This window comes from Neltuma alba, unplaced genomic scaffold (assembly GCF_004799145.2).
Source record: "Neltuma alba isolate B1F8T4 unplaced genomic scaffold, ASM479914v2 tig00011277_pilon, whole genome shotgun sequence".
NCBI classification, from domain to species: Eukaryota; Viridiplantae; Streptophyta; class Magnoliopsida; order Fabales; family Fabaceae; genus Neltuma; species Neltuma alba.
Genome location: NW_021635987.1, coordinates 1,047,734 through 1,074,789, shown reverse-complemented (window position 1 = coordinate 1,074,789; position 27,056 = coordinate 1,047,734). Strand labels below are relative to the sequence as shown.

Sequence of the window (27,056 nt, the reverse complement as noted above, 5' to 3'; positions counted from 1 at the left end):
AGGAATACATGCCTGCAGCCTTACTATTGCTCCGAGGCTCTGAATTATTAATAAAGAAAGAAAGTGATGAGCACGAATATGTAGCTACAGAGGTGTCAAAAAGATACTCACTTTCAATCCTCCGAAGAAAATAGTCAAAACCCAAGAGGTTACATAGACTACTACATCTAGAACAAATACAAAGACGCAGGTAGTGAATATGGCTTCAATAAATAATAACGAAACCTTGTGCTGGAAAGAAAAGAAAGGAGTAGTTCAATCATGTCATAAATAATTGGCAACGTTAGATTCTAAATGCCAGAACCTCAATAACTAATGTCATAATTATAGCGCATAGTCACACCCAACAAGGAGAATAAAGGTTATGAACTGAAAGGAGACCCAAAAGAAAAGTAGAAGTGTAAAATTCATCTTTGGCAGTGACTGACACAGTGATGAACTTTGTCTTCTGCAAATGACTACTTTAATTCTTGTACCAAAATGCTGTCCTTTTTCATCTAATCTTCATCCAGAAATTAAAAGCCATCAAATGCTATACACTTATAAGTTGGAACCAACCAATCATGACTTATTATATATTCCGCATCCAAGTAAGTAAAAAGAGATAGGATAAAACGACACTGCGCCAAGCGCATTAGCAACTGATAAATGTGTAATGTTACCCTAGGAGAAAGCTGCCAGATTGTAATGAATGGGCTGAACATAAAATAAGCTTATGATTGTGAACCTGAGACTAATAAACCACAAGATGCGATAATTGGGTTTATGAAGAGTGGACTAACGTGGAACAATCCATTGGGGTATCTAGATGGGGGAAGATGGGGGCCTGTAGCAGTGAAGCTAATTATGAGATTTCTCTCTGCTTTTTTTCTCTTGTCCCTCAGGCCATTGTCCCTATGACTCTGAAGTTTCCCCCTCCTCCCTTCCTATAGCCCGTAGTTTTTCCTCTTATTTGTTAATGCTTCTAGTCTTCTTCATCTCTTAGTATTATAATTCTGAGACTTGTCACAGATATATATATATGAGTACAGTATTGTCTATTTTTTATTTATCTTGCAATTATGTTTGTTAAGCTCTCATTATATAAAAAGAGTGATTATAGCATAGATGACGACCCCTTAGCAAGAAGACGTCAACAATTCCAGACATGTCTCTTGCTTTTGCTCCAAACTATATCTCAAAACACTCTGCTTTCCCCATTTTTAATGTCATAGCCAATATGGCCCCGCCACTGCTTCAATAACAAGTTAAACAAAGACTAGTTGGTTTCATTTCTTATGTTTTTAATACAATTCTATCTTCATTTTTGCCAGGAATAGGAAGGGAAGAGGAAAGAGGGATATCACCCCAGATTATCTGTAAAAAGAGAGCTGCAAATGGGAGAATATAATCATTTATATACAACCATACGAATACATCAGTTTTAATTCGGAAATGACATGTTGACTTCATAAAAAGTGTTATGGCCAGAAAAACACCCAAGAGAAAGTGTTGCAGAAAAAAATGGAAGAAAGTTTCCAAATTTCAAATCTTCATTGCCTTTCTAGGTCTGGTAGATTGGTGTGCCTTGCACTCCTCCTCACAACTGTGTTTGGTGCCAGTTAAATTTACAGCTTCAGATGTTGAAGGCTCCATCTTTTTATCAATTGATTCATTGTATATCAAGTAGACCGCTGTTTTCTTCACAGTGAATCCATTCCCAAAAACTGCTTTCACTTCTACTTGGTCATCAGCTTCCAGATTTGATATTATTTCTTTCATCTCTGCTTCTTTCAAGGATTTCAGTTCGTCTCCTCTGTAGGGCAAAGTGGTTGCCTTTGTATAATTTATGATCATTAAGTAAAGTATCCAAGATTCACATGCCTTGTTATCCAAATCTTTGGAGGGGATATATGCACAACAAATAGTCATCCCTTTTAAATGATCATGACCAGTAACTGGAGGCACTTTAAATTTTACAGAAGTTCCTTCACCTTTGAATGTTAGCCAATAGGGGTAATTATCACCAGGAAGAATACAGTCATCACCATACTCTGTAAGATTCAATCCCTGCATAATAAGAGAAACATAACCTCTAATTCAACTATATAATTATGCATGTAGAAATCTTTTTCAAAAAATTCAGAGAGAGAGAGAGAGAACCTGTGAAATCTTCTTTGACAGTGTACAAAAGACTTGAGAATTCTTTCCGATGTTAATTAAAAGATGTTCCAAGCAATTCTTAAGTATTGAGATGTCCATACAATTTGTGGCACACAATGAATCAGAAATCTCCAATCCATCTTCCAACAAATGACTTTGGTGCTTTGGTACAGTACTTGGGATTGTTGAAGGACTATGGATACTGTATAGCATATCCCACAAAATTGGTGATGGCATGCTCACATGTGATGGAATAAGAGGTAGTGGATTATTTGTTGGGGACATCCAGGACCGGTAGAGAGAAGGAATCACATGATTTGATAATCCTTCATGACCACAAACAGATAGATATAAAATGCTTCTCAATCTCACCAAAGAATAGGGCACTTGTTTTAATGCAGGAGCATCTAGAGTTGTCAAAGATTCCATTTGCTCTATGTCCTCCTCAAGCTTTTCAATATTCTTACAACCAGAAAGAATGAGAGTTTTCAAGCATTTTAATTTATAAATATTTCTTGGAAGACTATGAAGGCCAATACAATTCTCCAAATTTAGCAGAAGAAGTTTATGATGAAGCCCAATAGAATGATGTATCGTGTCCAAACTTGGACAATCTTTGAGGATTAACTCTTCAAGATTTGGTAGTTTCAAAAAATCAGGTGTTTGCACCAAGTGAGGAGAGTGGCTGAGATTGAGGATTTTCAAACTCTCCAATAACTATAACAAAAACATTTAATTTCAAAGGGAAATTAGCTAAACACATCTTAAAAAAATAAATAATAAAATATGAGGGAACAATTATATGTAAAATCCTTCATCTAGATTGAAAACCCAAAGTGAAAGCATTGTTTTCAATCAACTGAAAATTAACTCTGGAAGAGATAAACATACTATCAAATACGTGATCTAGAATAGCCAAGGTAACACAAAATTCAATAAATCGGGGTAATATCTAGATCTATAGCAAGACATGCAAAGCAATGCGAAATAAACAAACTCTAATAGCTTTATTCTTCAATAGTGGATAGGGAAGATTCAATCAGAAGTTATGGAAAAAATTCTATCAAGAAGGTTGTAAAATATAAAATCCAATAAAAAATAGAGTAATCTATTTACACATCTCGAATCCTACTTTAATATAAATCCATAAACTTTGAAACTAATACCACAAATTAACTTGGCCTTTTGAGTCATATACCGGAAAAAAAATTTAAAAAAAAAAACACTACATCACAGAAACTAGATTTGAAGTATTTTGAGCTATATAACAGTTTGACAATATTTTTCATTAATTTTATTTGGGCAGTTATGGCTCAAAAAGTCAACAAACTAGCTATTAATTTACATACCCGGGATTCCTTCCACACTTGTCGGAGACTACTATGCTTTAAGTCTATAACAACTAAATCCTCTTGATAAAGGTCGCTAGGAATGTATTTCATAGGAAAATGATGCCAGCAAAGCCATTTGAGATCTTTACTGATGTATTTGTAATCTCCTTTAAGTTGTACATTGTCAAGACGAAGTAATCTGAGTCTCTTCATCTTCTCAAATGCTTCTATCTGAAGCAAATGCATTGTTCCACCTTTTGACATCAAAGATAGTCCTTCAATAGCCTTTGTTCCCTGTAAAAATAAACACATATTGAAATAAAAATGTGCACTTCTTTTATTTGTTTGCGAAAAGCAAAATAGAAACTATTGTTATGGTACAAAATAAGTTCCTACCTTGTGTTTTAATAACACAGCTAGTGCATCCTCATGAAACCACAGCCTACTTCTCTTTCCAAGCTCATCTTGAGAGTGTTCACGAATTATTTCTCTTCCCATGTCACGCAGCAAATCATGCATACCAAGCTTGTTCTTCTCATCAATGGTTATAAGGCTTCGCTCCACAAGGGTTTTGATTCCAATGTCAGCAAAGAATTTGCAGCCATTTAATATTTGTGTCACTTCATTTCTATCCATCCCAATAAAGAAGCAACATATATCAAGGAATATTTTTTTCTCCAAACCATCTAAATCATCAAAGCTTATTTTTAGCTTCTTTTGTATCTTGTCATTGGGAATTTCTATGAGTTTCTCCAATACTTCATTCCATTCCTTCGTGTCGTCACTATTAAATAAATAAGATCCAAGGACTTCAAGAGCTAATGGAAGTCTCCCAGAGTATGCAACTATTTTTTTTGAAAGCTCAATGAAATCGTTTTTAGGACTTTTTTGCTTGAATGCATACCAACTAAAAAGCTCAATAGATTCCTTATCATCCAAATTTTTCATTGAGTAAACAAGACAACCCATTTTATGGAGTAGACGTTTATTTCTTGTTGTAATGATTATTCTACTTCCTTGAGCAAACCAGTCACGACTTCCAACTAGGGCATTCAGCTGATCTAACTCATCCACATCATCAAGTACAACCAGTGCCTTTTTATGGCGAAGTCTATCCCTTAATGTGATTATTCCTGCTTCGATACTATTTATCTTCATTTGCGTTGTCTTGCATATTTCTGAAAGAAGTTGGTTCTGTAAGCACACTTTCTTCTCTTCTTGACCCCATCCTTCTCTGATGTTTAAAAGGCAACTTCTGCCCTCAAAAGTGGGACCCATTTGATTATAAATGGCTTTAGCAATAGTTGTTTTGCCTACACCACCCATTCCCCATATCCCTACCACGGCAACATCTTCAGACGGATGGTTTTTCAACATTGTGATCACTTCTTCCACGCGATTATCCACTCCTACTGGGTGTTCAGCGACAAACAAGTCTTTCTTGTCCAATATATCACAAACTTGCCTAACGACATCTTTAACATATTCACTCTCGTCCCTGCAAATCACATGAGCATAATAGGAATTGTGCGTTGGATATAAAAACACATATGGTTACAAACAAATAAATTCAATATTTTAAAAGCTGTATGTTTTGTTTGGAGAAAAGGAGATATTATGTGTTAACACTCATTATTTCACTGCAAAACAATGCATATGCCATATTAGACTTGAGAATTTTACAATATATGTAACTTTTAAGACTGTGCCTAGCGGGGAACAAACAGAAGTGAGTCATATTTCGAATAACAAACACATATCAAGTGTTTCAATTAAAAGTAAATAAAGAGTTAAAAAATTACCTGGAACTAAGTACAACTGTCCCCGCAAGGCTCCCAGCCTCAGTAAGCGCATTCCTCCAATCCAAAACTTGATATTTTAATGCTGGAATTTGATTTTTTAATCGGGAAATTTTTTGCATAAGATCTTGAAATGCTTCTCCAAAATTGGAAGTTTGATGACGAATTTCTGATGGATCAACATGGTAAAACACAGGCAGAACCACTCGGTCATTCCATTTACGAAGCCCCATGATCATTGACAATTCCTCCAAACACCATTTAGATCCAGCATATTCACTAGAGAAGATGATGATTGAGATTTTTGAATTTCCAATTGCTTGCAAGAGTTCCGTTTTGATATAGTTTCCTGTGGGAAGCTCAACATCATCTTTGAAAATAGTTATGCCAGCATTATAAAGAGCCGCATAGAGGTGTGAAGTAAAATTTTTCCGAGTGTCACCTCTAAAACTCAAGAACACCTCATACCTGTAAGCTGAATAATATAAAAAAAAACAGAATATTAATAAAATAAAAAGCTATTTAAAGTAATATAATTAAAATATTATTACGATATAAACATTTTTATAATATAAGATGATAAAATGTCAGAAATATTATGAATAATAATATTAATTATCATTGACACAAGCATGTTGATATAATACGTGAAGCACATAAAACATCCTTACAAAACCAGAACCTACCTGGATTTCCAAGCTCACTTCGTAAAGTCCTACGGATTACTTGCCTTCCCATGACCTGCAATAGATTATGCATTCTAAGTTTGTTGCTGTTATCAATGGTTACAAGTCCTCGCTCCTTTAGGACTTCTATCCTAATATGAGCATTACTTCCATGGGCATTCAGCTTTTGGGTCACATCATCGATGTCCCTCCCAATATAAAATAAAACTATATTTAGAAATATTTCTTTCTCTTCAGCATTTAAATAGTCAAAGCTAGAACTTAGTTTGTCTATAACTCCTTCCATTTTCCACACTATGGATTCCCATTGATCCAATTCCTCGTCATCCAAAATAGAGGCAATGTTTGTAATAAGAGCCAGTGGCAGTCCCTCAGCATAAGCAATCACTTCTTTGCAAATATCGATGAACTCTTCTTTAGGGTATGCTTGTTGAAATGAGTGCCAACTGAGAAGTTCAAGAGACTCTTGGTTGCTCAAAAGTTTCATGCGATATATATAATCCACTTGAAAGGCATTAAGTAGATGTAAATCGCCAGTTGTAATGATTATTATACTCCCTTCACCAAACTGTTCGCGACTTCTACATAAAGTATTTAGTTGCTCCAACTGATTCACATCGTCAAGCACAAGAAGTACCTTCTTATGGCAAGGCCTTTCATTCAAGTCGAGGCTTCCTAATTCAGTCCTATCTATTCTTATACCTGTTACTTCACATATTGCTGAAACAAGGTCGACTTTCCCCTCCAATTGTTCCCTGACATTTGGAAGAAAACATGTACTCTCAAATGCGCACTGAATGTGGTTAAAGATGGCTTTGGCAATAGTTGTTTTGCCTATACCCCTCATTCCCCATATGCCTATGAAGACAACATGTTTTGATCTATGGTTATGAAGCATTGTAATCACATCCTCAGCACGAGAATCCACTCCAACAGGGAACATCTTATGCTTATACAAAGGCTTCAATAAATAATCAACAAGATCGATAGTAGGCTCAATACCATCCTCATCATGTAGAGAGCTGTGAATTATGAAAAAAGAATAGCAGAAATGGGAGCACTGATTAATTAACATGACTACAAATAATAAAGAAGGATAATGCGGTATTAGTAGTGACACATATATTTCCATCAAGAAATTCAACACACAATAGCGTTGTTAATTTTATCATATTCTCGCCTTCGCCGAATTAAAATAATGCAAGTCAATTCCTAAAATCATAGTTCTATATATGTTAATTGAGTTAGATAAATTAGAAGACTCCACTGCATAGCACGAATATATTGGGAAATTATGCGTGTCCTGCAACCTAAATTTGCTGTCTGTGAAAAGTGTCACATATATTGTGATATTAGACTATGTGCTATAGGTTTTAACTTCAAAACATTTATAGGGAAAAAAAAACATTTATATATGAGTAGGGAGTATATATGTTAAAGCCTAACATAAAGGCTTTATATAATAATAAATATTATTAAGAATTAATATCAAGCTTATCTTTTAATAACTAAAATGGTGTTTGGCAAGATGGAAAAGTGCTTTCCAAAAGCACTTTTACAAAACGAGACAGACTCTTCCATAAAAACACTTTTTCGCAAAATAAGACACACATCCACATATTTACTTCGTATATTGTAAAAGCATTTTTAAAATCATGGTTTGGCTTCTATTAAAATACTCCCTAATTATTATGGATTGCCAAAAAAGTTGTACTACTTTCTTAAACACGCACACAATATATTAGCAAAATTGAAAAGAACATAGAACGTAGAACAAAAGGAAAAAAAAAAATTACTCGGACCTGAGGTGAGCAGACGCATCAATCCTAACTTTGATTCTTGCAGCTTCATGGAGAGCTCTCCCCCACCTTGAATCTTCCTCTTCAGTGGGTGAAACATTTTGCATGCGACCTTGAAATGATCCTTGATTACAAACTTCAGAGTGACTCACATCATAGAATATGGGAAAAACTGCATGACCATATGGCATGCGAAACTTCATGATTTTTGTGAGTTCCTCGAGGCACATTATAGAACTAACATAGTCTTTAGAGAAGATGATGATGAAAAGTTTAGGACATCGAACACTTTGCAATAGTTCAATTGATATTTCATTTTTGAAAACAGAATATCCTTTTTTGGTCAGAGATGAATAGAGACGGGAAGGGAAAGATTCTGGAGTCTCTTTGCCTCTACTAAAACTCAAGAACACTTCATATCCATTGCCTGCAATATTTTAAATTACAGAAATACTGGTTAATATTTATCATGAATGACCATAAAAATTTTAAATATATTCAAGAAGAAAAAGATAATTCATTGACCCCCGTACCCTAAAAAAATAATAAATGTAATTTTTCCTTTTCTTATTTTACTCCTTTATTCCTTTATTTTCCCTTTCTTCTTCCGCTAAACTCTCCTGGGCAAGCAATTGTGGAGTTCATTGGGGAGTTTGGCTTCTTTTTTTTAAAAAAAAAAAAAAAAGCCTTTTAGCTTTAAAACCATGATCTACTATCCAAACACATGAATTTTTGATAAAATCAATTTTGATTGGAGACCATGGAGTGAAAAAACCAGGACTTTTCAAAAGTGAAATTTTTATACTTTTTGAAATAGAAAACTCGTGCTCTTGGCATGGAAAATCTTTAAGATTGAATCATAACTTTTAGAAAATATATTTAATCTTATATTTTATAAGCAGATACACACACTTATTAATCATTAATCAATTAATTATATAAATATTAAATTTGTCATAAATATGTTAATTCAATTTTTCTAAAAATATTATGGCACTTATACATATGCATATTAATTAGTAATTAATTATCTTTTTTTAATATATTACTATGTTGGAAAAATATATTGTTTACCAAATTATTGCTTTAAATAGTACTCCCTCCGTTCTTTATTATAAGAGACATTTGATACTTATGGCATGTTTCTATATATAAGAGACATTTAAAAGTTATTTCTACTTTTTTGTGTTGATTTCTTATTTTACCCATATTTATTGTCTCCAACTCACACTCTCTCTTTCTCCCACTTCTCTCTTTTTTAATAATTTAATTTTTCTCTCTCATGCTCTCTCTCCTTATTAATGAGGACATTTTTGGAAAAAAAAATATACTTTTCACACATTGATTATTCTTAACTAATTTTAACTGTTTTTTAATCAACGTAATTCGGTTATTCGTCTCTTATAATAAGGAACGGAGGGAGTAATATTTTATGTAATTATGTGATTATCACATTAACTTATATCATTTTTTAATAATTTACACCTGAAAAAAAAGTGATTTTAATAATAACCATCCAAACATTTTTATTTGATTAAAATCACTCTTTCATAATATTTATACTTCTATCTCTTCTCAAAATAAATTTTTATTACTTTTCTCTGGAATCTATTCCCTAAAAGCTAATCCAAACATCTCCTAAAAATCATTTTCACATAGAATTTTGTGTTGGTGTTTGGATAAATCTCAAAACCATGATTTTGAGAAAACCATCCAAATACCATGGTGTTTGTTTTTTTTTTTTTGTAAAATCACTTCTGTATTGAAAAATATGGTTTTTCATAGGTGAATTTCTTAATTAATCTTATATTTTATAAATAGATACACACATGTATTAATTAATTATATAAATAATAAATTGGTGTTACAATTATTTATTCAATTTTTCAAAAATATTATGACACATGGTGTTTAAAATTTTTTAGATGAAATTATCATTTTTCTAAAAATATGTTTAATCTTATATTTCATAAATATATATACATAGACAAATTATTAATTAATTATATTCATCACATATAATATGTTAAAACAAAAATATATTATTTACTAATATTTTACTTTAAATAAAATTATTACTTAAAATTTTCCTTTTATGTGATTATCACCTTAATTTATGTCTTTTTTAATACTTTGCACTTGAAAAAAAAAAGTAATGATGATAACAACCATCTAAATATTCTCATTTTATTAAAATCATATTTTTCACAAAACCTGTTCTTTTAAAATATATTCCTAAAATAATTTTTTATTAATATTTTTTTAGAAGTTATTCTTTAAAAGCTAATCCAAACAATAAAACAAAATCAAAGTCTTAGCACTTTTATTTTTAGCAAAATCACGAAATATCTTCCTTTTCCTACCCCATCGTTCGTGCATTTTGCGTGAAAAGAAGAAAGAAAAATTGCATTAAGATCCCTGCTAAGAGAAATCAATACAAATTTTTTTTAAAATCATCAAATTAATATAAATTTGAAGTCACAAAATATTTCACGATTCCACTTATTTAATTACTAAACTATCCTTATATTTTTTTCAACTTATTAGGTGTTTTTATGTGTATTCATTAACAACTGTAGACGGTGATTAACAATTTAAAATATAACAATTAACAATGTTCATGATAGATATTAACTACATATTTTCTCAGCACTTAGTAGTAAGCATTGACAACTGAATGAGTGGTCATAAATAACTTAAAATGCAACAATTAACAACTATCACAATAAGTATTAATAATACATGTTTTCAGCGTATCATAAGGATTTGAAGTTAAATATAGTTATGTGATGTACAAAATAAATATATTGTTAATACCTATGACAATAGTGATTAGTTGTTACATTTTAACTTGTTAACGACTACTTTTTAAGTTGTCAACACATTTTTAAAAAAAAAAAAAATGAAGACAGTTTCATGGTCAAACAAGTGAATTCTCTTCCCAAAAAATTCCTTAAAATTTCATATTAATTTAATAATTTTAAGAAATTTTTTTATATTTATTATTTTTGGATGGAAGTTTAATGCAGTTCTCCCAAAGAAGAATCTCACATACATCACCGTGCCCCATAACAGACCCTCAATGTCTTTTTTGGGGCCGAGGGATGCACACATATTTGTAGTTTTACTTCAATATTTTGTAAGTTTCAAAAGTAATTTTGTAATTTAAGAAATCCAAAATATCGCGCTAGTGAAAAAAAATCCAAAATATTGAAAATATTATTAACCAACAGGTCAAGACAATAATTCAAAGTATCAATGAATCAAATAAGGTCAACTCAATATCACGTTGGTTATGATTAAAATGATCTGATTTAAATAATATGCACAAAAATATTTATATAGAGAAAAATTCTTAAATGCTTTGAGAGTGCCACCTCATATAGGGTAACATTCGAATAAAAATGCATTAATGGAATGTTTGTGCATAAATTAAATCACTCATGATCCAACAAACATGTTCGCATCTAATATATTGTTATTGCTTAAAAAGTTAAGATGTATTCAACACCTGATCTTATTTTTTAAGTGCAACCAACATACTATTTTTTCTATAGTGTATCTAACATTTTGGTCTTATTTTTTGATGCGTTGATGTTTTTTTTTTAGCTGCACTCTAAATCCTAAGGCTTTCTTAAAATTCAAAACGACATTATATATATATATATATATATATTTCAGATTTGTGGTGTTTGGAAACCAAAAAGCACTTTTAAAGGAGATAAAACTTTACTCACATAGTTAATTTTTATATTGTAAAATTATTTTTAAAATCATAGTTAGGTTTTCACGAAATCAAGAAAAAAAATTAAGACAATCAATCTGGTTTATAAAAAAAGGAATATAAATTATTTTTAATTGTTTAACATTTGATAAAAACCAAAAGCTTTTGCATTTAATAACAAAACTCTAAGTTTGCAGCAGGGGCGGGGGCAGCTGGAAGGGTCGATTCTGGCTTCGAAATCGGGTTTTGAATGCCAGGTAAGAATTTTAAAAAAAAAAAAGGAGAAAATAAAATATGGATTATTGCTGGGTGGGGATTATTTTCTTTTGTGTCGATCGAATTCTTTTTGAAACCCATCTTTTAATTTTTTTGAGCATAAGATATCAAATATCTTTACACGGGAGGTGAAAGGATAAATGGGTTACCCTGCTGGCTCAGAGGCTGAAACATCAGATCCATGGAATCTTTTGTCGTTTGTCCACTTCCAAGATACTGGACTCTTGAATGATCAACCAATCGTGTCTTTCTGAAAAAGAAGAAGAAGAAACTGTTAATTAAGGGGAAAAAGTCTAGATAGAGCAGAAAGTTACCAGTGTATTTGCTAATTGACGATAAAGACCAGAGAAGAGAGAGATTTATAAGGCTTACACTGCTTCTGCTTGTGCAGAAGAGTGAATGAAGTGAAGTTAAGGGTTCCAGAAAGATTTATGTAGGGGAAGAAGAAACGAGGAAGCTTCATAATGCGCCATTGACTTGACTCCCTTCAAATAATTACTCCCACTGGTTTCCAGCATAAGTTCCTCTAAACAAAAACGAAAATGAAATTAAATTCCACGCTCAAAGTCTGTTTGGTACAATTATGTTTTTCTAGCCAGTTGGCTATAATTATTATGGGCTAAGGGAATAGGCTTTCATATTACACGAAATTCGAGAGAGTTTCTGAAATTTTATTTTTACCCTTCTCATTTTTTTCTTTTTCAAAGTCGACCCATCGACGCCATCTGCATAGCATCATCACTGGTCTCATCCTGAACGGCGACCTGTAGCACCGGCGACGGCAAGCGCATCATACGTTTCTTCCCCCCCCCCCCACCGACAATCTTCTCCCACACCGCAAGTGATCTTTGAACCCACCGTTGGTGAGCACTGAGATGGGAGGGCGACTTATCCTCTCCACGGATCTCCCGCTTCGTCTTCTTCCCCACTTCATCTTCGCCTTCTCCATTTTGTTCTTTTTTCCGGCGATGACTTCATTGTCCTATGAGCTTTCTGGTTCCTCATCGATTTCTGGCTCTGCTAGTGAAGATCGCATCTTTGCAAGTTGGAGCTAGATTGACGATGAGGAACATCGATTTTTGGTTTTCCTTGTTTGCTTTCTTGGAAGATTTGAGTGGAACACCAATTTCTGGTTCTGCCTAGTTCGCGTTTGGATAATAGATTTTTGGGTACGGGTTTTTCTTCATCGATTTATTTTTCTGTTTTCGCCGGGACTTTTTGCAAGATTTCTTGGTTGAATCTGGTGCTAATAGATGCCATTGAAAAGCTAGCACTCAAGTGTCCGAGATTTGAATTTAGATGAGATTACTTGCCATTTCAATCAATATTTTTAACACTTTAGTATTTTTAATTTTTAACTAATTATTTTTTAAAAAAATAATAATTTACATATTATCTTTATTTTTAATTTTATACCTATTAAAAAATTATTTAAAAAAATAAAAATTAAATTGGGTGTTTATTAAACTAATGAGTACCTACTACCTAAATTAATCTCTAGAGGGTGAATATTTGGGATAAACATATTAGTATTTTCATGATATAAATATAATATTATAAAAAATGTATAAAAAAATGATAAAAGAGTATATAAAAAATTAAATAGTTAAAATTATCCTCTCTCCAAATTTTATATACATAGAATAACTGAAAAACATTCATATCCTTCCCTCTTCATCTCTCTCCATGTTTATGTGTCATCTAGAAGGAAACAATAAAAAAACAGACTTTTATTTTCTGGTGTGGATCTCAGCTATCATATGTATGATGACGACAAATACATATGGGGGCTGGCAAGAACGAAATCGAATAAGCTGGTGACGGCTCTGAAGTCGCAATCGTCAAGTGAATCAAAAGGGTTCGTGGTCGAGCAGGCAGGAGTGCGGGGCAGCGGAGTAACTCGGTCAAGGAAGTCAGGTCGGCGGATGACGACCACATCACCGGGGAGAAGTGAAGGAGGAAAGAACATGCACATAAGGGACTCGGGGAATGCCCAGCTGAGGTTTGAGGTGGACAAGTGAGCAGCGTCGTGGCTCTGAGCCGAGCTTTGAGTGCTAGCTTGGGCCTCTCTTTCTTTTGCACCAGTTTCAACTGAGTGGGGAAGGGGGAGAGAGAAGTCAAGGAAGGAGATGGTCGAGTTAAGGGAAGAGAAGACATGCTAGCGCCTATCACCCTGAAAGTAACAGTGTTATAATGGAAGGAGATTAAAACCGTGCAACAAGGATGGGATAACAAGAGGAAAAAAACTATAAAGACTCATTTCAGAAGTTGATGAAACATAAGGACTAGGATATTAGTTTTTTTTAATACAATACAAAATTAACTAATTTAAAAAAATAAAAAAAACTAAAACATCACTTAATTCTTGCATATATTAGTGATCTCTCTAAAAAATTCTATACATGTTGTTAGATTATTTATAAGTTGAACAAATTAGTTTTGAAAAAAATAATAAATATAATATGTTAAAGTAATCTATTTAAGTTTATTAATTTTTTAAAATTAATTAAATAAGTCTTATATTAAGCACTGGAGGTTACAATTTAATAGAACTTTTCTTTTTTTTGGCTCAATGCTCATGATTGTATTTTAAAAACAAACACGTGATATAATTCCCATGTTTTTACTGTGAACTAGAATTAACAAAATATTAGTGGGAATGTTGCATGTGAACTCCACTTTGCTGGATTGCAATGCATGATGCCCCTTGGATGTATTTTTTTTTTTGGGCCAGAACCCCTTGCATGTATTTTGATGTTTGAGTAGTAAATATGTGGACGCAGACGCTTATTTATTTCAGAAGCAAACTTTTCAATTTGTAATATTTTATATTTGTACTTTTATGCACCTTTTATTTGGATTTTCTATTCATAGGCAAGATTAATGTTTGTTATTCTCTTGTACTGTATATATGTTTGTCCGAGTAGAACTAGTCTTGAAGATTATTTCTCCATGCGTCAATCCCTTTGTCAAAATGCAAATGGAAATGGATATTTAAAACAGATTTAATGATTAACTACTAGTTCTGATAAATTAATTAAAAGTGGTGCCTTTGTTGAGTATGAGGAAGTTGATAAAATGGAGATGGATATGAAAATAGATAGATGGAAATAAATATAGAGTTTAAAAGTGTGCTTGGTCTTTTCATGAAATCTCGCATCTACATAGTTAGATTTAATGACCATTTTAATGGTAAAAGATTAAATGTCAAACTATAGAAGTTAAGGATGTGGTTTTTAAACTTTTAAAAATGAAATTATATGCAACAGAGCTAAAATTAAAGGGGATTATATGTATTTTGGCTTTCTTTGTATAAGAAATATTTTCTCTTATAATGGTATTTCTAAATATAAAAAACAAATTTTTTTATTTAAAATTTTAAACTTGTCTTTCTATTTTTATCCTCCTTAAATATATCTCACTTATTATCTCACTATAATAAATTTTTACTTATCATTTCTCTACAGTAATTCGTCACTTTTTTATCTCTCATGTATTTTCTTTAGTCTTTATAAACAAAAGTATAATTAAATATATATATTTTTATTTTTAATTAAATATAATAAACATTTTAAACTGTATGATTTTAATAGTTGTTTTTTTTATAAAAAAAACAGAGAGAGTAGCAATTGAATTTTCCTGACTAAAGTTCTTTGGCATGTAACTTAAGGGAAGAAAAGTTCTTTGATATTGTGATCCGCAATCTATCAAAAGAGCATGAAACCAAAGTTTAGAGGACATATCAAGCTATGAGCTTTCGGGCAATTCTCTTTTCTTCTTTAGTGTTTCGTCTAGATAAGTTCTTTTATCTTTTTCTGTTTAGCTCATTCTGTTTTTATAAGAAGAATCTGTTTAATCTTAAAAAGTGTCATATCTTACTTTATCGGTAGTTGTGGATTAGTTTTTAAAGATAGTGCCTATAGAACATGACTAGGATTTATTGTTTTTCTGCAAGTGCTGCCATTAACAGGATTTACATAGCATTATAAAAGAGTTAGAAGATCAGCTGAATTTTCAAAGAATTTGGGTGGTGCAGCCAACAACTAAGACAAGTTTGGTATGCTGTTCTGGTGGGAAAATAATTTCCATGGAGATTACATTTTTCATTGGAACAATTTGGCGGAACCAGTTTTCCTTTGCCCGCCCAACTGTGTGAAAGACAAATTTATCCCTAAAGAAATTTAAGATAAATATGTGCCATGAATTTTGTCTTGTTATGTTTGAAAGCATTTTCTAGATGCTTTTATGGGTGTCCAAACACTAACGAGTAATAAGTAATAACAAAATATCCAATGAGTCTCTTTTAACCACAATATTATTTATCAATGGTAGCTCGTGTTTAAAAAAATAGTCCTCCAGTTTTTAATGTAAGATCTAATTATTGAATTAATTTTGATTCTAAATATAAAGTATATTTGTTATATTCATCAATTTTTTTAAATTACTTCTATTAATATTCCCTCAACTATAACCAAGTAAAAAATTAAAGAGATATTTAAAAAGATAATTATAATATTTTAAGAAAAATATATCGTAGTTTTGATAATTAACTAATTTATCTCTTTTTTTTAATATAATCTAATTAGTTAAATAAATTTTATATTAAAAATTGGAGGAGTATTTTGTTTTTTCTCATGTCTTTTATGAAACTGCTGATAGATTAAAGTTTTAATAAAAAGACATCTGTAAAAAGGCAAAAAAAAAAAAGAAAAAAGGTAAACCTCGATTCTCTTTATCAGGACGGTATAATTTTCGCATGGGAAGGTAAAATCGAGCAAGATGTGTTCAAATAGTGTGTTGTGGGGAAGAGAGATGCAAAGCTGAACTGGTTCACGCCATAAGCGACTTCACTTTTCTCTCAGCAAAAAAATAAACACGCTAGATGTACTGGGATGACGTGAGGAGAGAAGAATCCAACCTCGTTCGCTGCGTGTACGAAAAGTTATAGTGTATTTTTAATTCTTTAATTTTACCTCACGTTGAATTTTAATTTTTTAACTTTACAAAATATTTTTTTAATTTTTTAATTCTAGAATCATTAACAAAAAAGATGAGATGAAACTTTTAAATATTGATAAAACATTACTAAATGTTATAATATTAAATTTAATATTCAAAACAATTATGATTGTTATAAAAAATATCATATGAAACTAATAATTTTAAAATTAAAAGATTAAAAATATAATTTTTTAAGTTAAGGGACCAAATTAAAATTTTATATAAAATTAAAAGGCTAAATGTATATTTTAGTTTATCTTTAAACTTATTCTTGGATTAGGATTTCAGCTATGGTATTTTAGTAAATATTATTAGCCATGTAAAATTTTAATTTTTTTTTTCCTGTTTGGAGTATCTAAGTAAAAAAGCCTCCCTGCCCGTGTTTATGTTCTGAACCGAGAGAGTTTTTTTTTTTTTTTCCTCTCCTGACCTCAGAACCGAGAGAGTATTAACTGCCAAGGTCTCAATAGATGCTCGCATCCAATGCTATTCCTCAAATGAGAACTATGATTCTTATTATCCGTCATGTTTGTCACATACCAAAAATCAGACTGAATGTTGAATAAGAAAAACAAGCGAGTCATCGTTTTCTGGGTCGGATTAGTTGAACTGATGGTAATATATACTTATTTATTTATATGATAATTGTTCTTGCTTGAACATATACTTACATAATAATATATGGGTGAAAATTACAATAATATGTTATCAGGTAAATAAACATGTTAAAAAGATGCCCTTACCATTTGTCATTCAAATTATTTCTCACTCCATTAAGGTTAAAAATTTCAACGCCTTGCTGAATGTGTGTAGCTATCGTGAGTAGTGATAAATTGATTTGCATTGCAAGTAGTGAACGAGTCCCAGTTGGCCGAATGGAAAAGAAACGAGAGTGATTACTATTTTCAGGCTCCTCATTCCATTTCCCCCTCTCCGTGTTCTTCCATTCCTTCACCTTCTTCGTCACGTGGGGGAATTGGTTCAGGTTTCAACTTTCACCTTTAGAAAATGTTTTAAAATACCTAAAAATACTTATCAAAAACATTTTTTCATAAAATGAGATAAACATTTAATTCATATATCATACAAATATTTTTAAAATCATGATGTAGTTTCTACTCAAATAACCCAAACTGCATTCACATTTTTTTCATTATTTCAGGGAAAATATCATAAATGTATGCACTATATGACAAATAATAAAAACAAAAGGACAGACTAATAAAATTCGTAAGAACAGTAATAATCTTTTGAAAAAATAAAAAAAATACTGGGGTTACTGAATTATGCTGACAGTGTAAAAGGCCGCGACAACCCATGTGGGAGTGTACGATGAGGTCGTCTCTCGTGGTCCCACCTGGCCACCTCCCCTCATTCCTCTCTCTCAGTCAATCAATCCGTCCAGGGATTCTTGGTTGACGCGTCCGCTTTGGCTTTTTGTTTTTTTTTTGGGGGGGAGACCAAGTCTTGAATTTACACCAAAACGGACATTTAGGGTCCTAAATCTACATCAAATCTAAAGTCAGGAGTGGAACACAGCCTATTGGTGGTTGCGTCCGCTCTGGCATTTTGATCAAAAGTGAAACACCACAAATATTTCTTCCCTTGCTCCTCTCTCCAAATCAATCTCCTGGCTCCACATTCTTCTTGTTCCCCTTGGATCAGGGGTTTTATGACTTTGCCTTTTGCGTGGGGTTAAGTGTCTTATTTATGTGTAAAGCCAGCAAATACATATATAAATTATAAACAAAAAGTTTGGGCCGGGATGATTTAAAAAAAAAAAAATTCTCCCTTCAATTTTAAATATAATATAAATTATATTATAAAATAAATTTTATATTTGGAATCGAAGGAGTATTATTATATTTAAAAATATTTAAACAGTAATCTGAGTAACACAAATTTCTTTTTATCACAACAAGCTCTTTGCTTTGCCTCAGTATGGAAGGATTGGCCAAAGATTCAGTTTGGCGAGGGAAACCAAATACGGACCATTCAGATTAAAAGTGCGTGGTTGAAATTTAATATAATTTTATTTTTATATTTTCAATAATTCTAATATTGTGATAATTTTAATATTTTAACTTACACGAAATTTAAAATAAATATTATTTTTTAACCTTCAGTTTTTATAAAGAAAATTGTTTAAACATTATTAATTAAAAATTTTAAATATGAACAGTTGAAAATTAAAACTATATTCAGATCACATGCATTTCATTGTAGTAATGAGCAAAATAGTTAATAAATGATACCGAACTTTAAAAGTTTAAACAAAAGACTTGTGCCGTTTTTGGATTGAGAGAATAATGGAAAAGAAGAATGAATTAAATCTAAATTTCTCCTTGCAATCTTTTATTGACCAGAACAAATAGAAGGTATAATAAAAGGTAAATGCATTTTTTTTTTTTGCTTTCCTTTTTCCTTATTCGTCTTAATACAAATACAATTACTTGATTTGGTGCATTCTTAATCACTTGATTTGGGTCCTCTCTAGTTTGTCAAAATGTGAGTTCACAAAATTTTGAGGAAATCGCGCGTGCAGCAACAAAATAATTATTAATACGTATAAGCACATCTCCACAATACCACACTTCAATAATTAATATAAGTTATTCGTAACATATTTTTACACATTAAGAAATATATTAAATTAATAAAATTTTCTACTTTTATTCTTATTAAAAATGTTTTGTTAATCAATCACAAATCATTTTCATATATCTCTTTGCTTTCTCTTTTTTAAAAAAGAATTAAATAAGGATATAATTAAAAAATAAATGTTAAATATAATACAAGGGACTTGTTTTCAAGGACTAAAACTCCTACTCCCCTAGAGGTGACTTACTTTTAGTGCTGAAGTGGTACACACTAATAGATTACCAAAAAAATTAAAAATATAGATATAAATAAATAAAATATGCAATTGCAATTTATTCATGAGTTGGGTTGATTGAGCAGTAGGGAACTTAAAATCCCGTAAATAAAATTGAAAATTCAAACTCTGTAAATGAAGAAAATTGCTCTGAAATGGAAGTGTTTACAAGAGTGTGTGTGTGTGGCTACATAAGAAAGAAAGAAAGAAAGGTATATCACAAAACTTGACGCTTAGTAATAACTGAATTGAGAAAATTTGATGGGACACATAATTATTAATTGGTTGAGGGATTAATGTCATGGGAAATCCAAAAAAAAATCTTTAATTTTAAAATTTTACATCACCCTTATTTACTACATTCTAATAACAATTGGATCTACTTCAAATAAAAATAACAACAAAATTTTTTATAATAATTCTTGATTTGTAATTTTAAAATTTAAAAGGTTTTTTTTTTTTTTGGAATTTTCACTATTATATCATTGTTGGCCATTTATCTTCATTTTTATTTTGATCACTGAAATTTGGTCTTTAAATTTTATCTGTCAAGATTTTAGTCTTTGGAGGTGTTTGGCAGCCTCTATGAGCATTTTTTAAAAATGCTTTCATATAAGTCGAGATAATTCTTATCATATACTATCTTCGGTCCTTAATATAAGATCTTATTTGATTTTTATTTTGATCCTAAATACAAGATCTCAATCCACTTTGTATCTCATATTTATATATATTTTTTCAAAGTAGTCCTTGGAACAATGATAATTCTAGCTAATACACTTGATTAACAAGAATATTTTAGAAAAGATAACACCTATTTAGGACAAATAACTAACTCAACTTACTTTCTTAATCTCCTCAAATTAGTCAACTAGCTCTTATAATTAGAATTAGAAGTAGTATTTATTTTATATATTATAAAATTATTTTTAAAATCATAATTTAGTTTTTATCTAAACATCTTTTTCCAAAATTTACGGTGTCAAATATGCATCATTGCATGGGGTCTTTTTAATAAAGGGAAGGGAACACGAGAGGCACAGGTTCGCTGTGGAAATTAAAGAGATATTAAAGCAAATGGGTTTGTCTTTTGCGGAAGTGGAAGGAGGAGACTAGCCGCGTTGTTCCGGCATTCACCGGACATTGCAGGACAAAATTGAAAACTTTGTGTCACGACGTAAAAATTTGAAATGGTCGTTCCCACGAGCCTGTTAGGTACAGTTAACAACATTTTGATAAATATACATAGCATTTTGGTATTAGCATAACGATATAAAGGTCTATTTATCACAATACTATATTAGAACTCGATCATTAGGAGAGTGAGTTTAGATTGTCAAGAAAGTCATTCACTCTCAGAATATTTAAAATAAAAAAAAAAGGAAAATCGTTGAAACCTAAATTCATGAGGTGTTACACAACACCATGATTAGGAGAATGAATGTGCTAGCCGTTGGAAATTGGAAAAGACAAGAGAAGAGAGCGACAGAGGTTTATGAGGCTTTTGGCTACTGTGCAGGAGGGTGAGGGGAAAAAGTGAAATGAACGGAAAAAAAATTTAAAAAGTATTTAGATAGAAATCAAATCATGATTTTATACATAATTTTATTTTATATACTATATGAATGAATTTATTTTATTTTATAAAAAAATATTTTAAAAAAGTATTTTTTATAATTCCTAAACACCCCCTTAGACGGGCAAAAGAACAGAGGAGGCTACGCTAAATGCCATAGACTTGACGCCTTTGGTTGGGGAAAGGAGAAATGACCATGTAAAATGTGAACGAGTCTACTGGAATGGTATTGGGGAAAAAAAAACGGCTTTTAATTTAGAAAAAACCTGCATTGAGGTCCAAATAAGAGAATCAAATAAAAAGTTTTCAGAAAATTATTAAATTAATATGAATTCTTAATATAATAAACTTTATTATAAAAGAGTTCAGTTGTTCAATTACTAAAATACCCTCATATCTTTAAAAAAAATAAAAAGACAATATAATCATTTCAGTAAATTTAGAAATATTAATTTGGTCACCTATACCCAAATTAGAATTTATGTAAAAAATAATAATATTTAGGAAAAATTGGGGATAAATCCTCTATTGAAAATTTAATTGGCAAATGAGACCTAAGAATTTTGTGCAATTTAACTTCTTTCGTGTGCAATGCATCTTCCTTTATGTGTAATCATATTTCTTCTTGCGATGTGCAACTCAATTTTCCTTTGTGTAAATGAAATTCTCTTATATGCAAGTTATCTTCCCTATGTGCAAACTAATTCCTTATATCCAAATAATAATCTGTGCAAACTATTTTTCTTTGCGCAACTTATCATGCTTTGTGTACAACTAACCTTCCCCTGTGTAATCAATCATCCCAAATTTCGTTTGCTAATTAAATTTTCAATGAGGGATTTATTCCAAAATTTTCCTATTATTTATGTAAAAATTTACAAAGTATTTATATGGTCAACTCACAAATACATATATACATTTCAATAAGGATTGCAAATTTTGGACTAATAAATCGGAGTATGACCTCATAAAATTTTTTTACACACCTATCTTAGATACCATAAAAATTATTTTTAAAAAGCTAACATAATACAAAAGATGAAGCTTTGTGGATTGTTTCAGTCAACAGATTCACTTTTCAGATTGTTGACGCGTTTTATTTCTAAAAGTAAAGCTGGGAACATGAGAAAGTAGAGATGAGTTAGGATTAATATAAATTTTAATTCTTTAAATTTGTCCTTATTTTAATTTTAATCTCTTAAATTTCAAATTACATAGTTTTGGTTCTTCAAGTTTTTTTTTTGTCCAAAACAATAGCCTCTATAATTTGATAAAAATTTGAATTATTTTGCCTATTGATGGGCCAAAATCTATGATTTGAGACTTGAGAGTTCAAAACCAAAATGAGTGTAAACTTAAAGGACCAAAAATTATATACTATATGAATGAATTTATCTTAATTTATAAAAAATATTTAAAAGAAGTAATTTTTATAATTGGTAAACACCCCCTTAGACGGGCAAAAGAACCGAGGAGGTTACGCTAAATGCCATAGACTTGACGCCCTTCGTTGGGGAAAGGAGAAATGACCATGTAAAATGTGAACGAGTCTACTGGAATGGTATTGGGAGAAAAAAAAACGACTTTTAATTTAGAAAAAACCTGCATTGAGGTCCAAATAAGAGAATCAAATAAAAAGTTTTCAGAAAATTATTAAATTAATATGAATTCTTAATATAATAAACTTTATTATAAAAGAGTTTACTTGTTCAATTACTAAAATACCCTCATATCTTTAAAAAAAAGACAATATAATCATTTCAGTAAATTTAGAAATATTAATTTGGTCACCTATACCCAAATTAGAATTTATGTAAAAAAATAATAATATTTAGGAAAAATTGGGGATAAATCCTCTATTGAAAATTTAATTGGCAAATGAGACCTAAGAATTTTGTGCAATTTAACTTCTTTTGTGTGCAATGTATCCTCCTTTATGTGTAGTGATATTTCTTTTTGTGTGCAACTCAATTTCTCTTTGTGCAAATGAAATTCTCTAATGTGCAAGTTATCTTCCCTATGTGCAAACTAATTCCTTATATCCAAATAATAATTTGTGCAAATTATTTTTTCTCCGCGCAACTTATCATCCTTTGTGTATAACTAATCTTCCCTTGTGTAATCAATCATCCCAAGTTTCATTTGCTAATTAAATTTTCAACGAGGGATTTATTCCAAAATTTTCCTAATATTTATGTAAAAATTTACAAGTATTTATATGGTGAACTCACAAATACATATATACATTTCAATAAGGATTGCAAATTTTGGACTAATAAATAGGAGTATGACCTCATAAAATTTTTTTACATACCTATCTTAGATACCATAAAAATTATTTTTAAAAAGCTAATATAATACAAAAGATGAAGCTTTGTGGATTTTTTCAGTCAACGAATTCACTTTTCAGATTGTTCACGCATTTTATTTCTAAAAGTAAAGCTGGGAACATGAGAAAGTAGAGAAAAGTTAGGATTAATATAAATTTTAATTCTTTAAATTTGTCCTATTTTAATTTTAATCCCTTAAATTTCAAATTACATATTTTTGGTTCTTCAAGTTTTTTTTGTCCAAAACAATAGCCTCTATAATTTAATAAAAAATTGAATTATTTTCTCTATTGATGGGTCAAAATCTATGATTTGAGACTTGAGAGCTCAAAACCAAAATGAGTGTAAACTTGTAGGACCAAAAATTATATGAGTGTGAGTTTAGATAAGTTATTTAATTAAAAGGTTGGGAAAATTCCTTAAAAAGAATCCTGAAATTATTATTTTTCAATTCAAACACTTAACATTTGAAAATGACAAAGAAACAAGTCAACTTAAATTGAAATTTTGAAATTTAAGGGAAATAACAAAAAATATCTCATCGTGAATAACAACTCATCCAAAATAATAAATCCTAATTGTGAAATAACAAATCTTAATTTAAAATTAATGACATTTTTTTAATATATAACATATGAAATAACATATCAATTATTTGAAAGTAACAACAATTTATTTGGAAATAATAAGTTTTGATTATGAAATTATAAATCTCAATTTACAATTAACAATATATTTTTTTAATGGGATTAATAATGGTGCACTTTTATCATTTTACTTTAATTTTAAAATTTTAATTTTGATTTACTTTCTTTCCTATCATTTTAAAATATTAGGTGGGTAAATTAAAAAAACCAAAACAAAGAAAATATTGGGATTACCGAATTATGGCAGTGCAAAAGGAAGCAACCGCCGATGTGGGGGCGTGACATGAGGTCGCGGTCGCCTCTCCTGGTCCCACCTGGTCAACTCTCCTCCTTCCTCTCTCTCAATCAATCAATCCGTCCAGGGATTCCCGGTGGACACGTCCGCTGCGGCATTGTGATCAAAAGTCAAAACACTACAAGCATTTCTTCCATCACTTCTCTCTCCCAGTCAATCTCCTGGCTCCACATTCTTCTTTTTCCACTTGGATCCAAAGGTCTTATCTTTTGCGTGGGGGTCAGGCGTGTTTTATTAATGCGTATACCTTGGACATCATAAACACGTCACCAAAAGAAAATTATAAATTTTAAACTAAAAATTGGGGCCGGATGATTTACAAAAAAACCCCTGATTTTAAATATAAAACTCATATTATAATGTAAATTATATTATAAAGTAAATTTTATATTTTAAATTGAAAGAGTATTATTTTATTTAAAAAATTTTAAACAGTAATCTGAATAAGAGAAATTTTTTTTTAATCACAACACAAGCTTTTGCCTTTGCATCAGTCTGGAAGGATTGGCCAAGGATTCAGTTTGGTGATGGAAACCAAATACGGAGTATTCAAATTAAAAGTACGTGGTTGCAATTTAATATAATTTTATTTTTATAATTTTAATATTTTAACTTACACAAAATTTAAAATAAATATTTTTTAACAGTCATTTTTTATGAAATTTTTTTTTAAACATTATTAGTTAAAAATTTTAAATCCAAACCGTTAAAAATTAAAACTATATTCAGATCATGTGCATTTCATTGGAGCAATAAGCAGCGCGAGCACTGAATTCAGTTTTTTCCTTCCTTTTTTTTTCAGTTACAAAGGATGGGCTCGAACCCGCAAAACCCACTCACACATATCATTCGGCCGAGCGGCCAGTGGTCACTAGAATCAGTTTTGATTCGCAAATTAAATAGGCATGGGGTATAGAAGAAAAATTTTAAGAAATATATAAAACAATATAAAACAAAAGGTATTTACTTTTTGATAAATAAAACCAAAATAAAATTTTTTAATGAAATTAATACTTTGATTCTTCAAGTTTCAACTCATTTATAATTCAATCATCCTGGACTACTTTTGATTCTTTTATAATTTAGTCTCTAATCTTTTCATATTTAATAATTTAATTCTTATTACATATAACTTATTTTTAATCACCAAATAATTTTCTACATGACAAAAAATATTACATATATAACGCCAATTGAAAGTTGCAAATGTGTCTTCCAACTCAGCTATGCATGATAAAATATGCAATCGGATTCCTCCGCCATCTCCTCCGACCCTCATCGTTGGCAGCTTTAGTGAACTTCTCATTGATTCCGCGATGTTTTTATGCCTTTTCACATACACAGAAGGTCAGGCTTTGTGGCTTTTGCTTTACATTGCTTTCGTTAACAAATTTAATTTTCGAAGTGCTCAAGCATTTTTTTGTTTCCAAAAGTCGTAAAGTTTGGAGCACAAGAAAGTGCAGATAAGTTATTTAATTAAAAGTAAGTTTTTTTATATTTTAATTTTAGTCACTTTCATCCAATCTCCTTTCCATCAGTTTTGTCATTTCATGCGGCATTATTGACTTGATTCTATTTCAATTATTAAGAAAAATTATTTGTCCCTCCACTGAATTATCAAGGATTAAACTCTCCAAACTTCTTCAGCTAAATAAACCATATAGAAAGTACTCATACTTCCTTCAATTTTAAATATAATATCTAATTAATTAATTTACAGAAACCAAAAAGGTCGCTAAGTTAGTTTTATATAAAATTAATATATACACAGCATCACATAAAGCATATCTGCTGTACTAACACAAGGGGGAGGGAGAATAAGCATCACTAAAAATATAAAAGGGGAGAATAGAGAGACTAGAAAGGAGAGAGATTTTTTTTTTGGGGAGGGGTGGGGGAACCGGAGAAATGAATGACTAACGGAAAAAAACTCGTAGAGGAATAAATTCAATAGCCAAATTCTATATCATTTGAAGAGGAACAAAGTACATGTGCTAAGACGCTATTTGTAACTATCAATTTAGCTTTATAAAATAAATAGTAAAACATTATAAAATTCTAAGATTAAAAGCAAATATTCTGAAGTTTGTGTTTGGCAAATGGGACAAAAGTGTTTCTGGGCCCCAAACCTTGGTTTTGGCCAGCAAACCAAGGTTTCCGGTGAAGCAAAAAATTGTAGCTTCTCAGAATGCGAACACTCTGAGCTCTTCGGCCTTCTCATCGAAGACTGCCCTGGCGACTGCGCACTCTCTCTTCTCACTTCGCCGTTTCGCGAGTCGCGGCTGCCTCTGCTGCAATGCTCGTGGCTACATCTCCTCGCCGTCGCCGTCTTTCTCCTCTGTTCGTATCTTGCTAATATGAAAGCTTGAAGGGTACTGGCGCCTCTTCGTTCGCCGATAACGTCTCCGCCACCGGTTCCGCCGTCCATCGTCGGGAATGGATAATAGCCACACCTGGACCTGCCATACCTGTGGCAACGTGGGTCTAGCTGATGGTTCCGATGGCTTCTTCTACTGTCTTCTATGTGGCTCTCAGGCTGACGACATAGTTGACACCGGTGTGGCCGATGAGGACT

The 27,056-nt window shown here is 31.1% G+C and overlaps 1 protein-coding gene across 1 annotated transcript; it reads right to left on the bottom strand.

Annotated features, from left to right (window-relative positions):
* Positions 1–1,524: 1,524 nt before the first annotated feature.
* On the bottom strand, positions 1,525–12,548 carry LOC114711119 (putative disease resistance protein At4g11170). The gene is made up of 8 exons (XM_028895468.1): positions 12,470–12,548; positions 7,761–8,184; positions 5,959–6,980; positions 5,276–5,747; positions 3,870–4,971; positions 3,492–3,767; positions 2,143–2,859; positions 1,525–2,049 (listed from the first exon to the last, which is right to left on the bottom strand). Exons 1-8 carry the CDS (start codon positions 12,546–12,548, stop codon positions 1,525–1,527), a joined length of 4,617 nt encoding a protein of 1,538 aa, XP_028751301.1.
* Positions 12,549–27,056: the final 14,508 nt, after the last annotated feature.

Bases quoted from the DNA above. Each gene is read 5' to 3' on its own strand.
- LOC114711119 (XM_028895468.1), bottom strand. From the start codon at position 12,548: ATGCGCTTGCCGTCGCCGGTGCTACAGGTCGCCGTTCAGGATGAGACC. The intron at 2,860-3,491 runs GTATGTAAATTA...TTTTTGTTATAG, and splicing joins AAGTGTGGAAGGAATCCCGG to TTATTGGAGAGTTTGAAAAT. The intron at 2,050-2,142 runs GTTCTCTCTCTC...CTTATTATGCAG, and splicing joins TGTCAAAGAAGATTTCACAG to GGATTGAATCTTACAGAGTA.